At 41.0% G+C, this 14,099-nt stretch overlaps 1 protein-coding gene across 1 annotated transcript; it reads left to right on the top strand.

Moving 5' to 3' along the window:
• Positions 1–103: 103 nt before the first annotated feature.
• Positions 104–7,135, top strand: hsp90ab1 (heat shock protein 90, alpha (cytosolic), class B member 1). The gene is made up of 12 exons (XM_038727789.1): positions 104–258; positions 1,439–1,582; positions 1,719–1,925; positions 2,704–2,863; positions 3,190–3,323; positions 3,410–3,715; positions 3,823–3,988; positions 4,153–4,343; positions 5,080–5,227; positions 5,366–5,634; positions 6,174–6,507; positions 6,590–7,135. The coding sequence occupies exons 2-12, from the start codon at positions 1,439–1,441 to the stop codon at positions 6,706–6,708; spliced, it is 2,178 nt and encodes a 725-aa protein (XP_038583717.1). The 5' UTR covers positions 104–258; the 3' UTR covers positions 6,709–7,135.
• The last annotated feature ends 6,964 nt before the right edge of the window (positions 7,136–14,099 follow it).

Here is a 14,099-nt window from a genome sequence, read left to right as displayed (position 1 = left end):
AATTTTAAGTTAGTATATTCTAAGAGCCGTTTTCTTAAACAAAATTGTTATTATTGGTTTACCCCTTTTTATATACAGTCCATGATTTACACACACACTAGTAGTGGTAGATGATGCGCCGCGGATGGATACGGCCGACTGTGTATAAAGAAACCGGTCTATTAAAAGGAAGTCCCTTTCCATTTCCCTGCGTCAGAGAGCAGAAGGGATAATATATTGGTTGCATTTTATTCAAGATAAGTCAACGTAATAAACAAGGTACGTACACGAGTATGTTACTAGCATATGGACCATATTATCATCCTGTCAATAATTCAGTTTTGCTTAGCTATCACCGAGCTACGGTTGGATGTAACGTTAACCACGACCAGAGCTCATGAGTCACGACGATAACCGTAGCATCTTAACTGTCTCGTGGGCTTTAGCTAGCATGAATGTTGTCACTTGTCTATTTGCTTAACTCTTGACGTTACATAATGTTAAATCCTTACAGAATGAAATTTAATTTTCGAGTACTAACGGACAATTTGCGATGCAGAGCAGTGTAAATGCGGCACAGTGCCGCACTATTAACCTAGGCCTGGCTTGGGTTGCACCGAGGCAGGTGTGGTGAAGATGACAACGCTAACTCGGTTTAGTTAACATGGCTAACGAATTAAGAATAACGTTACGCACTCGACCGACAGAAATTAACCCTCATCTTTACTTCAAAATAAATGTCAAGTAACGTTACGTAAGAGGTTATTAAAATTAAACTGTGCGTAATTTCAGTCGTTGGTAACGTAAGTCAGTTAAGGTTCATTTAACGTTAACTGTTACGTAATATAAAAATGACTTGGTTTAATGGCATACTTGTGGTGTCTGATTCTGCAGTAACGCTATCTGAAATGACGAATCATTGTTTTGGCTTTTTTCCGGTTCACGGGACAAGGCCGCTTTATAGTAACGTTAACTTTAACGTCAGGTTAGTCGTTGGTACTAGTGAATTTTAACGTTACACTTACTAGCTTTTAACCAAAAGTGTACGTTAAACGTTGGTACCGCATTCCCTATCTGTATCCATATATTTGTCTGTAGTCGTTCCTTAGCACGTGTTTGCGGAGTCCATTGTCTATCCGTCGACGCCATGTTGTTCAACGGCTACTTCCGCCGATTTTGGGAACATGATGGCAGCAGTCCAGATTTACTAAACCGGCTTGTGATTAAAATTAATATGCCGTTTTATGTCTTACGAAACCGAATTACTGAAGGTTTGAAGTGGAATAAATCTCTCACGGTTTATTTCAATATCTACGGTAACGATAGGCCTTGTTGTCATTGTGTTATCCCCTCTAAAATGAGAGTACACTGTCTGCCATTTGTAGTGGGGGTTTTTTTCTTTTTTTTTTTTTTTAACTGAATGCAGTTTAAGATATTAGGACTCTATTTGTGTGTGCAGATGCCTGAAGAAATGCACCAAGAGGAGGAGGCTGAGACCTTTGCCTTTCAGGCAGAGATCGCTCAGCTGATGTCCCTGATTATCAACACCTTCTATTCCAACAAAGAGATCTTCCTTAGGGAGTTGATCTCAAACGCCTCTGATGTAAGTCTACATGAACTTGCTGTTCTCATGTTGCCTAATATAGCGTTTTACCTAAAGTGTCATATTATAAATTAGATATACAACCTAATTTCATAATGGTACCTTTTAAACTAATATGATTTCTGTGTGTCAACAGGCTTTGGACAAAATTCGCTATGAAAGCCTGACTGACCCTACCAAGCTGGATAGTGGCAAGGATCTGAAAATTGATATCATCCCCAACAAAGCAGACCGCACCCTGACCCTCATCGACACTGGAATTGGCATGACCAAAGCTGACCTGATAAACAACCTGGGTACCATCGCCAAGTCTGGCACAAAGGCCTTCATGGAGGCCCTGCAGGTACTACAGTGGAACATATTTGAAGTCACAGCAGGTGGAAAATAAATGCAAATGGAACTTAATAATAAGACATGGATGCTTGCATGCAATCAGATAATGTTAGTCTTGCATTGCAACACAGAACAGTGATATTGATCGGATGTATTAATCTGGGGGCTTATATTGTTTTCGTCTCCATCAGTCCTTTTTAACATTGGGTATCTGCCAGTACTAGTTACATCCACTGCTAATTACCTACATGTTATCTTGCACATTGAAATAACAGCTGTGGCCTTATATCTCTGGATTTTTTTTTTATTTACGAGCAACTTGATCCCCTCTATTAAAGATCCTGATTCAAAACTTGTTTGAGTTTTTGTTTTTTTTAAATGCTGGTGCTTAAATCACTGGCATAATTTAAAAAATAACTGGAAGATACAAACTTGAAAGTAGTAAAGCTTAATTTTGACTGAAGGCGATGATCAGCACAGTCTAGTCTGTGCAGTCTAACTTTCATTCTGGCTTTCATTCTGATTCTTGGCACACTGAAATGATGTGCTGTAGAGGAAAGCTGCACTGTAACACTAACGTGCTGAGGGGGATAAAACATAGTAAAGTTGCGCTGAAGGATCTGATATTAAAGTATTTGCTTTATTTAAGCTGTTAACAGTCCGTTCAAAGTATTGGGCCTGGGACAGTACAATACTTCAATGCTGAATTCTCTAGAGAATAGACTTGCATTCAGTTATCAAACATTGTGGTTGATTCTGTTTTGACTGCTATATTCTGTTCCCTCTAGGCTGGCGCTGACATTTCCATGATTGGTCAGTTTGGTGTGGGTTTCTACTCTGCTTATCTTGTTGCCGAGAAGGTGGTTGTCATCACCAAACACAACGATGATGAGCAGTACGCTTGGGAGTCCTCTGCTGGAGGTTCCTTCACAGTCAAGGTTGACAACGGTACGTACACCACCCAGCATCTCCCATCTCTGCTGATACTCTATCTACCAAGCACAACTTTTTTTGTTTTGCACATCCTTCCTGAAACAAATTCACAAATAAATACAATTATTAGTATTTTGCTCCCCATTCCCTTGTGCTGCTGTCGATTAAAAACAAATTGGCTAGTTCTTGCCACTGCTGATGAGATGACTAAACAAGATTTATTATGATCAGTATCAACTGCAACTGTACTGTCAGAACAGGAGAAAGGGGCTGAAACTTTTGACTTGACACCCAGTGGAGACTTATACGTAACATTGTGTTCTTTGCTATTCTGTCTACAGGTGAGCCCATGGGCCGTGGAACAAAGATTGTGCTGCACCTGAAGGAGGACCAGACAGAGTATGTTGAGGAGAAGAGAGTCAAGGAAATTGTCAAGAAGCACTCCCAGTTCATCGGCTACCCCATCACCCTGTTTGTAAGTATTGAATTTGACTTCTTAGTTTTGGCTAGTTAAAACTGTTTGCATATCATTGAAGTTAAACTTCTCATTTTGACTTGCAGGTGGAGAAAGAGCGTGACAAGGAGATCAGTGATGATGAAGCAGAAGAGGAGAAGGCAGAGAAGGAGGAGAAAGAGGAAGGCGAGGACAAGCCAAAGATCGAGGATGTTGGCTCAGACGATGAGGAGGACTCAAAGGATAAAGACAAGAAGAAGACTAAGAAAATCAAGGAGAAGTACATTGATCAGGAGGAGCTGAACAAGACCAAGCCCATCTGGACCAGGAACCCTGACGACATCACAAATGAGGAGTACGGCGAGTTCTACAAGAGTCTGACCAACGACTGGGAGGATCACCTGGCTGTCAAGGTAAATTCAGTGATGCAAAAGCAGCTGTTGTATAGTCATGTCTCAGCCAGCACAGTGTAGTTTTAAAATAAAAGTAAAACTAAAGTGACTTCTTTCCCCTTTAACAGCACTTCTCAGTGGAGGGCCAACTGGAGTTCCGGGCCCTGCTCTTTATTCCTCGACGTGCACCTTTCGACCTCTTTGAGAACAAGAAGAAAAAGAATAACATCAAGCTGTATGTCAGGAGGGTCTTTATTATGGACAACTGTGAAGAGCTCATTCCTGAGTACCTGAGTAAGTTCACTTAGCTTTCTTTTCAGTTTTGGAAAAATGGTTTCTGTTCTGCATCACAGAACTGACATTACTTCACCTACACAATGCTGTCTTGCCACATGAACACAACATGGCTTATTAGAACCCATCGGAGCATTTCATTTAGCCTTTGTTTCCATCTCCAGACTTTGTCCGTGGTGTGGTGGACTCGGAGGACCTGCCCCTCAACATCTCCAGAGAAATGCTGCAGCAGAGCAAGATCCTTAAGGTCATTCGTAAGAACATTGTCAAGAAGTGTCTGGAGCTCTTTGCCGAACTGGCTGAGGACAAGGAGAACTACAAGAAGTTCTATGAAGGTTTCTCCAAGAACATTAAGGTATCTAAAATAAACATGCAGTGATCCATTTGAAGATGTATAGTTTATGAAGTTATTAATGAATGTTCAGTCATGATGCACTCCTTGTCTTCAGTGCATCTGTGGATTCACCAGGTTACTTTTTTATATAATTTTTAATTCTTTAATCTAGTGGTTGCTGTACACTCTAGCTTTCTAGACCTTGTAGCCATAGCTTCGTTAATGGCCTGACATTGTTAAACTCTGTGCATAGCTTGACCAATAGTTGTGGCCATCTGTGTATACTCATCCAATAATCTAATGCAGTTGATGTTAAGCTTAACTCCAGTGTGTACTACACTGTGTGGCACACAGCTCAGGTCTTGTAGTCATTTTAGTGTAGCTACATGATTAGTAACTTGTAATCTGATTTAGAGTGTTGTGTGGAAAACCAATGCTAAATACTAGGCTTTTCAATTTGTCTATGGTACCTAGTCGCACAATCAGCTGTCTAATGCTGTATGCTGATTTTCTTAAACTGGGACAGGCACCCTCTGAAGTTACCTGGCTTTTTACTGAGCCTTATCCTCGATAAACAATATTGAAAGATGGTTATCTTGGTTACTTGTCCCACTAGTGCATTCACTTGGAGATTTGAGTTTTCTTATGATCATTACATGCAACTTGAACAGTTTGCATCATGTCAAATTATCTTGCATTAATTCTGGGCTACTGCATTGTTTTGAACGAGCACCATATCATTTAATCTAATTCATAGCTGGGCATCCATGAAGACTCTCAAAACCGCAAGAAGCTGTCTGAGCTGCTGCGCTACCACAGCTCCCAGTCTGGAGATGAGACAACCTCCCTGACGGAGTACCTGACCCGCATGAAGGAAAACCAGAAGTCCATCTACTACATCACTGGTGAGTTTCTCCCTTTTTTGTAAAGCAGATTTTTCTGATGCATTTTAAGAGAACACAACTGATGTAAGCGTAAACATTAGCAAACTGTATTAAGTCAGTCAGGATAAAGCTGATCTTCGTTAATTTTCTTGACTTTAGGTGAGAGCAAGGATCAGGTGGCTAACTCCGCCTTCGTCGAGCGCGTCCGCAAGCGTGGCTTCGAGGTCCTGTACATGACGGAACCCATCGACGAGTACTGTGTCCAGCAGTTGAAGGAGTTTGATGGCAAGAGCCTGGTCTCGGTCACCAAAGAGGGCTTGGAGCTGCCAGAGGATGAGGAGGAGAAGAAAAAGATGGAAGAGGATAAGGCCAAATTCGAGAGCCTCTGCAAGCTCATGAAGGAGATCCTTGACAAGAAAGTGGAGAAGGTCAGTGATCTTAATAAAATCAAGATTCATGATGACCAGTTTTCCTTCATACTGTAGGTTTTAGGTCCTTGTAAACTTACAACAGTTGACAGTGTTTTGTTTGGTAACAGGTGTTAAGGTGCTAAGTGGTCCTTGTTTTCTGGTGAGTTTTATACAACTGCAAGGAGGCTCTTAAAGCGCCTGGAATGTCTGTTTAAATTGACAAATGTGTTAGTGATGTTCCAATGGTTGTGGTGACAAACTTTTTTTTTTTTTTTTAATGTAACTTCTGAGTGATCTAACGGATGCCTGCCGGTTAAATTTTGGCTTAACAGAATGTGAAACTAAAATGACATGAGTTTGACATTTTAACAATTGGTCTAAAATATTGTACTGTGCCAAATGGGTGCGCATATAAAATGTCTTTACACAGATTAGACGTTTAAGGTGTGAATTTCTAACACTACTGTTCTGCATGTGTTAACTTGACTTCATCTCTTGAATTTTAAACTTGTGCAGACAGGTTAAGTCTTAATTTACCGTTTGGCTGACTCCCCCAGGTGACAGTGTCCAACAGACTGGTGTCTTCACCCTGCTGCATTGTGACAAGCACTTACGGCTGGACGGCCAACATGGAGAGAATCATGAAGGCCCAGGCACTCAGGGACAACTCCACCATGGGCTACATGATGGCCAAGAAGCACCTGGAGATCAACCCTGACCACCCCATCGTGGAGACTCTCAGGCAGAAGGCAGATGCCGACAAGAACGACAAGGCTGTGAAGGACCTCGTCATCCTTCTGTTCGAAACCGCCCTGCTGTCCTCAGGCTTCTCCCTGGACGACCCACAGACCCACTCCAACCGCATCTACAGAATGATCAAACTCGGACTGGGTGAGGACACGCTGCAGATCAATATTGGTAGTTTTCACTTGCCTGTTTCTTGTATTGCTCTCTAACCAATATCTTATCTTAGGTATCGATGATGATGAGGTTCCCACAGAGGAGGTCACTTCCACAGCCGTCCCAGATGAGATTCCTCCCCTAGAAGGCGACGGTGAGGATGATGCTTCGCGCATGGAAGAAGTTGATTAAACCAACCCACCTCCCCAGATTTCTAACACTTTAGCCTCACTTTTCAATTGTTCATCCTTAAAATTGCAGTAACTGCAAAACAAATAGTCATTCATGTTGTGTGGTGGACCAGTGTTGCTCTTGTCTCTAGAGCATTACTCTGCAAGACCTTTTTAAGAAGCAGTTTTGGTTTTTGCGTTCATGGTGACAACACATATGTTTTAAAAGAGTACCCTGTTGCACTGAGTTTTAAATGTTGGAGTGGTAAATGTGTGAACATGGGAATGGTACATTCCAGATCAGGTCTGGTGGAGGGTTTGCGGGTGTTCTGCTCATGTGCAACACTGCACGCTGCATGGAGAGAGGACTGTATGATTCCTTTGCCTGAGTCCAGGCTTGTCTGTATTCCAAGTCTTGTTTTGCAAAAAATTAAAGATGTAATACCTTGTGTTTTGTCTTGTAGTATTTGCCTTATGATGGGAGATGCAGATTGTGTCGGTCTTTCATCAATATCCTCACTTAAATACACTGAGCTTTAAAGCAGGCTTAAAAAATGTATTTCAGATATGATCATTTAGGATGTAAATGACTGTTCCATGTGGCCACTAGGTGGCAACATGCTCCATAAGATGGTAGTAGTATCAAAAACTACATTAAGTGACCGTCTTCATAGATGTGTTCACACTAGAAAAATTAACTGAACAAAACTATAAATGCAGCACTTGTTTTTGCCCCCATTTGTCATGTGCTGAATTAACTCTATACACAAGGCCTATTTCTCTCAATGTTCACAAATCTGTCAGTGAGCACTTCTTTACTGAGATAATCCACCCACTTAATATGTGGCTTATCAAGATGCTGATCAGAAGGCATGGATATTGCACAGGTGTGCGTTAGGCTGGCCACTCAAATGTGCAGTTTCACTATATTGGTAGGGTCCGGCAACCAGTCAGTATCTGGTGTGACCACCATTTGCTTCCCGCAGTGCAACACATCTTCATATAGCATTGATCAGGTTGCCTGTGGAATATTGGTCCACTCCTCTTCAATGGCTGTGCGACGTTGCAGTCAGGTTGAGACCTTGATGAGGATGAGCTTCCCTGAGATGGTTCCTGACAGTTTGTGCAGAAATTCTTTGGTTATGCAAACCAGTTGTTGCAGCAGCTGTCCGGGTGGCTGGGCTCAGATGATCTTGGAGGTGAAGATGCTTGATGTGGAGTTCCGGGGCTGGTGTGGTTACATGTTGTGAGGCCGGTTGGATGTACTGGCAAATTGTCTGAAACGCTTTTGGAGACGGCTTATGGTCACGGGCAATAGCTCTGGTGGACATTCCTGCAGTCAGCATCTCAAATGCACGCTCCCTCAAAACTTGCGACATCTGTGGCATTGTGCTGTGTGATGGAGCTGCACATTTTCGAGAGGCCTTTTATTGTGGCCAGCCTAAGGCACACCTGAGCAATTCCCATACTGTCTGCTCAGCATCTTGATATGCCACACCGGTGAGGTGGATGGATTATCTCAGCAAAGGAGAAGTGCTCACTGACACAGATTTTGACAGATTTGTGAACAATATTTGAGAGAAATAGGCCTTTAGTGTACATAACCAAAGTCTTAGATCTTTGAGTTCAGCTCATGATGAATGGGGGCAAAAACAAAAGTGTTGTTTATAATTTTGTTCAGTGTATTAACCAGTATACAGGTGCATCTTAAAAGATTATAAAATAACAAAGTTCATTGTTTGCACCAGCAGCAGACAGATTTAAGGTAAGAAACCTTTCCTGGTATTTTAGTTAGTTGGCTAATTCAAATTTATTTTAAAGTTCACTTTCATTTTGAGATACTGGTGTTTTGATTTCCATGAGCTGTAAGCCATAATCATCTAGATTAAAACAAAAAGGCCTCAAATATTTCACTTTGTCTAATTAATCTAGAATATATTCATTTTTTTAAATTAAATTACAGAAGAAAATAAACTCACAATATTCATATATTTTGGAAGTATATATATATTTATTATTATTTATATTATTTTGGGCGGCTGTGGCTCAGGAGGTAGAGTGGGTTGGCCGTTAATCAGAAGGTCGGCGGTTCAATCCTGGCTCCCCCTGGTTGCGTGTCCTTGGGCAAGATACTGAACCCCGAATTGCCCCTGGCGGCTATTCCGCCAGTGTATGAGTGAGTGTGAATGTTAGTTTCCGTTTGAGCACTTAGGCTCAGTGTATGAATGTGTGTGACTGGTGAATGCAGATGTAAAAGTGCTTTGAGTGGTCGAAAAGACTAGAAAGGCGCTATACAAGTACGGAGCATTTACAAGTGCAACTAGTAGTGATTTGGATACAGAAAAAGTGTTTGGGGAGGACTAAAAACATGATATTGTTGAATGTAAAAATGCTTAAAGTAAATTTTGTTGCATGTGTTCATTGTCATGATCATAAATGCAATCCTGTGACAGCAAAGCTGCAAAGTTAAGTCACTTATTTCAAATATATCCCCATATTACAAATTTGCCTCAAAGGGCTTCCCAATCTACAGCACATGACACTATCCTCAGATAGTATGTGAGGGGAAAGCACTTCAAAATAACCTTTTAATGAGTAATAAGAAGGTTTAGTATTACACCAGTTATCAATACACAAAGGTTGAGTGAGTGTTCCTGGAAGCCCAGAACTAAATGTTAAATGTGTAAATGGGCCCTGCAACGGGTATGAGTCTACTGACTGGTGACACCATTATCAAACTCTGACCTAACATACATTTTCTTTGAATCCGATTCTTGCTCAAACAAAGCCATGCCAAATACTGCGTTGTGTCTGTTCAGGTTAAACTCCATTTACGGGTTGGCTTCATGGGAAGTTAAACCTGAATTAAGATTTCTCTATGTCTGACATTAGAAATATGGTGTCATGCAAACCTGTTATACAAGTGTCACATCTTATCAGCTATCAGGAAATGTAGATATGCTCCGTCATTCAAAAATCTGTTATCGGTGAGTGTTAACTTCCACAAAAGGTAGACCAAGGTGTTCCCAGCAACACGTGACTAAAGCTACAAGTCACACAGTAGAGTGGATAATGTACAGAACATTTAAAAGGGATCCTTTTAGGTAACTTGTCACTCAGCATGGCATCACAAAAGCACCTGGACAAAATTACATTGTGAAATACAGCCATAACCTGAATATGCGGGTTTCTTGAAAGTGTGAGACATCGGCAGCTGAACTCTTTGGGGGAAATGTAAGGTTTCCTGTAAGTCATGTGTTATGTGCAGCTTTGAGGGGGTGGCAGCAGATTTTCTGCTCCTGTCAGTAAAACAGTGAAGCGTGGGTGTCTGTCCCTCCTGAGCACACACTCACTCACACACTCACTCCAGTCAAAGTGATAGCGGGGAACTTCAGCTGTGTCATTCAGAAACACGCTAAAGACTGCACTGTTTGAGTGACATCTCCAACGCCTTCACTTGACCACCTTCTTGATTTGCTGCATCTACAAATCCTTTACTCACCAGAATGTGGAAATAAATGTAAAAAGAAATAAATTTTTCATGTGTGAACATTATAATTCTAGACATTTTACACTACCAGGCTGTAAACTAATAGTTTGTCTGTAATATTTGCAGGTGCTGTTGTTTGATGTGCTGGGCATTTTTCACTGAAGACAAGTCACAGTAAAAAAAAGCACAAGTGTTGAATAATAAAATGAATATCCTATATTCATTCAGCTTCTTCTGTTTCAGGGTCCTGGTATTGTCATGTTAGGGCTCTGTGCAGGCCACTGATGTTTTTCCACACTTAACTCAGGAAAACCAGTTCTTTTTGGACCCTGCTTTGTGCACTAGTGGGCATTATTGAGTTAAACTGTTGGAGGCTATTGTGTAAACTGTTGTGTGAGTGTTTCACTCACAAGTTCATTCCCGAACTTAGAAACAGCAGTTGACAAGAATGTGTTGAAACATGAAACATTTTGGCCGACAGGGATGAGAAGTCCTGAAAGAGTTCAGAAAAAGATGAACAATTATATTTTCATGACACCTGGACACACTCCAGCTGCTGATTTAGATCATGTGATATGATCGAAAAGCTCCTGAACAGCTACTAAATGGAGTCTGTTATGTCAATCTTTGTGTTTATTATGGACGGGGGTGTCGGCGTACTTCTGGTCCAAGAGTGTTTGAAGTTTTATTGATGCCAAAATTGAAATAAACCCACACATAGTTGGAGGGATCGTTTTAGGATGATGAACTGACGCAGTCTTGGTAGTCATGTGGCAGTGTTGGTTAGACGTCTGGAACAAAGAGGTTACACAGTGTTTCTGAATATTGGTGACGTACCTCCAACTAAAGCCACATTAGAAAATGAATGTGTTATCTGCATCAAATAAAAAGTTGGAAGCAACTGAGGAGAATTGTTTTGCCGTTGTCTTTGCTATAGTGATGAGTTTGGTCAAAAGTTGTAGAGAAGAAGGATATATTGAATACTGAGTCTAGATGACAAAGAAAATAAATTAAATGCAAATTAGGCATAAACCTATTGGTGAATTAAAAGAGCTCAAGTCTGTCTGTCTGGGTTCAGCTGGTGGAAACTTCCTTGTGAAGTTCATCAAGAGGTAGCGCAGGTTTCCCTCTTAAAGTTGAAAGGTGCTTCTGGTCTGACTTGCGCTTGTTTCAAAAAAGGACTTCCTGTGGAAACATTTGACTCCCTTGTATAAATCTGCTCTCAACCCACAAATTCAGACTGCATTAATGGGGGCGGGGGGTCCTGGTGGTGCAGTGGGCCGGTGCATAACATTTGCTCACAGTGTGACAGTTCTTGTGACCTTTGTAGCTGGAAGACTGACTGGAAAATGATGTCCTTCTTAAAAAGAGGTCTTGTTCATTCACACAGACTTCAGCTGCGTAAATGCTGCGTGAAACCTGCGTGTTTCATGGTGACTTCAGTCAACAGATACCTTACTGTGTTAGTGCCTCAGAGATGATAACGAACCACCACTGAGAAGTGCGGTTTTTGTATCACCGAAGAACAACATCAGAAGATAAAATGAGATAAGGAGGCGTAGATTGGTTGTCAGTATATGCTGCAACCACACAATCCTGCAGGCCTGTGTACAAAGTGGCGTAATTACGTTTCCATGACATTTACAATTCAAGATGCCAGAAAAAACATAACTACTATTCATGATCTGAAACATTTTTTCTATATACACATCAGGCATAGTGTTACTTCTCATATTTGACAGCACTTTGTAAATACTAGATACAGGAACAGGATTAACACCCACACTGAGTAGGAAGGAAGCAAGATTTGCAGATAAAAGGCCTAACTTACATGACAAGTAAAACCTTCTATCATGAAGTACAGAATGCAGCAACCCACGAAAACGATAACCTTTATGACTAGGTGTAAGAGTGGAGAGTCACACATGGTCTGTCACACTGTTTGTGCTCCACATGTACAGTAAAAGGAGTGCGTGGTGGTGGCCTGAAGGTTAGAGAGCCTGCCTTGTAGTCCCAATGCTGCTCAAATCCCAAAAAAGCAATTTAGAGGAACTGTTAAGCATTTGCAGAAATAGGTTTATAAGATTCATGCCTCTCTCATATTTGTGCGGTAAAACAAGCTACAGTAAGCAGCTGGCTAATGTAGCTTAGCATAAAGACTGGAAACAGCTAACATGTCTCTGTCCAAAGGTAACAAAGCCAACCTACTAGCACCCATGTTTGTTAAATTCAAATTGTGCTTTACACTACAGAGGGTTATGTGCTGGACTATTTCTTGGGAAGTTACTGGTCCTAGCTAGCAGTTTCCTCTATTTCCAGTCTTTGTGCTAAAGCTAAGTTGGCTAGCCTCATATTTAGTGTAAAGACATGGAAGTGTTATCAGTCTTCTCATCTAACTCGAAAGCCCGTTAGCCAAAATGTTGAACTTTTCCCTTAAAAGGATTTCATGAAAAGTATGAAATCCATGATTTCATGAAAAGTATGAAATCCTTTTAAAGGAAAAGTGCGACATTTTCTTTGCGGCATCTTCTAAGTGCCCCTGACAAAGCCATGAACCCTCCTCCAGCTGCTCTGTGAGGCGTGAACAGCATAAAAAGATTGTTTCGGGAAGCTCCCCAGAGAAGCCAGGTATCATCAGTATAGTCAAATGCTCATGCTGGCTAATAAAAGTTTAAACACTCAGCCTGTGCCATCCTTGCAGTCAGAGCAAGAGCCCAGGGTGACTGGTCGGGGGGCTGAAACCAGAGGTCTGCATGTCTGCGACCTTTCATAACCCCACCTTCTATTTTGTTTGTCATTATTGAAAAGAGGACTGGAGATGGTGACATTGTGACGCACCACTCCAAACCAAATGGGGTGTAGGACGTAGAGAAATGAGAGGTGCGGGGAAATTCCCCCATCAGGCAGCTGTGAGATTGATAAACCAGGGGGAAATGTTTTCTCACACTTCACAGTCAAACACGGTCTTCAGTTTGATTTTCTGTGAATCATAATAGTGGTCTGGTTTATGAATCAGTGTAGAATGAAAAGAGCAGTTCGGGATGGCTGTTTCGAAAATAAATTTTTTTCTGTCTTTTCTTTATGAGAGAAGGGAGTGGAAGGAATATGGAGAGATTGAAGATAAGTAAATAACTGAGTTGACGTGATTTGAACTGAAAACCTGCAGTAATGGTATGGACCTGGGCCCCCACACACAGGACAACCGCAGACAAACTTGTAACACAGTGAACATAGAACTATGCTGTTAGTAAGAACAATGCTATAATATAAAATGATCAGAACTACTGGCTCAACTACTGCAATGCATTGTTCACAGGTATCCATTAAAAGTCAGTAAATGTATTACGACTAAAATCTGTGACTACTACTAGTCTGCCATTTTTAGCTACCTTAGCATTGCACATTTTCGGCCCGTCCCACTCAGATCGAGACCGAAATATCTCAGCGTTTATTGGATGGATTGCTATATATTTTTTGTACATCCTTTAATGATCCTCAGAGGATGAATCCTTATGGCTTTGGTGATCCCTTTTTTATGTAGCCACCATTGGGTCAATATTTTCATTTGTCCAATAATTTGGATTACATAACAGTTTGGGTCTCTTATAGCATGCCTGAAAACTCTTATCCTTGTTTTTAAGTTACATATACTATTACTTTAGTCAAGTTTTATTTATTTATTTGGATAACATTCATTCATTCTGTTAAACTTGTCTGCTCTTTCATTTCTTTTGTTTGCAGTTACTATTCCTAGCATTTTGTGTATGGAAGGTGCTACATAAGTGAGGTTAATTATGATTATTGTATTACCTGCAGACAGGGTTCAAAATGAACTGTTTTCTCCATCAGTCTAATGGCTAGTGAATGTTCAAATTTTACCAACCATTCAATAGATAACCATAGTTTTTTGGGCTGGTGAATGA

This window comes from Micropterus salmoides, unplaced genomic scaffold (assembly GCF_014851395.1).
Source record: "Micropterus salmoides isolate LMB-PRFRI ecotype aquatic unplaced genomic scaffold, ASM1485139v1 Ms_hic_scaffold_18, whole genome shotgun sequence".
NCBI classification, from domain to species: Eukaryota; Metazoa; Chordata; class Actinopteri; order Centrarchiformes; family Centrarchidae; genus Micropterus; species Micropterus salmoides.
This window is presented reverse-complemented; position numbering and strand designations above follow the sequence as displayed.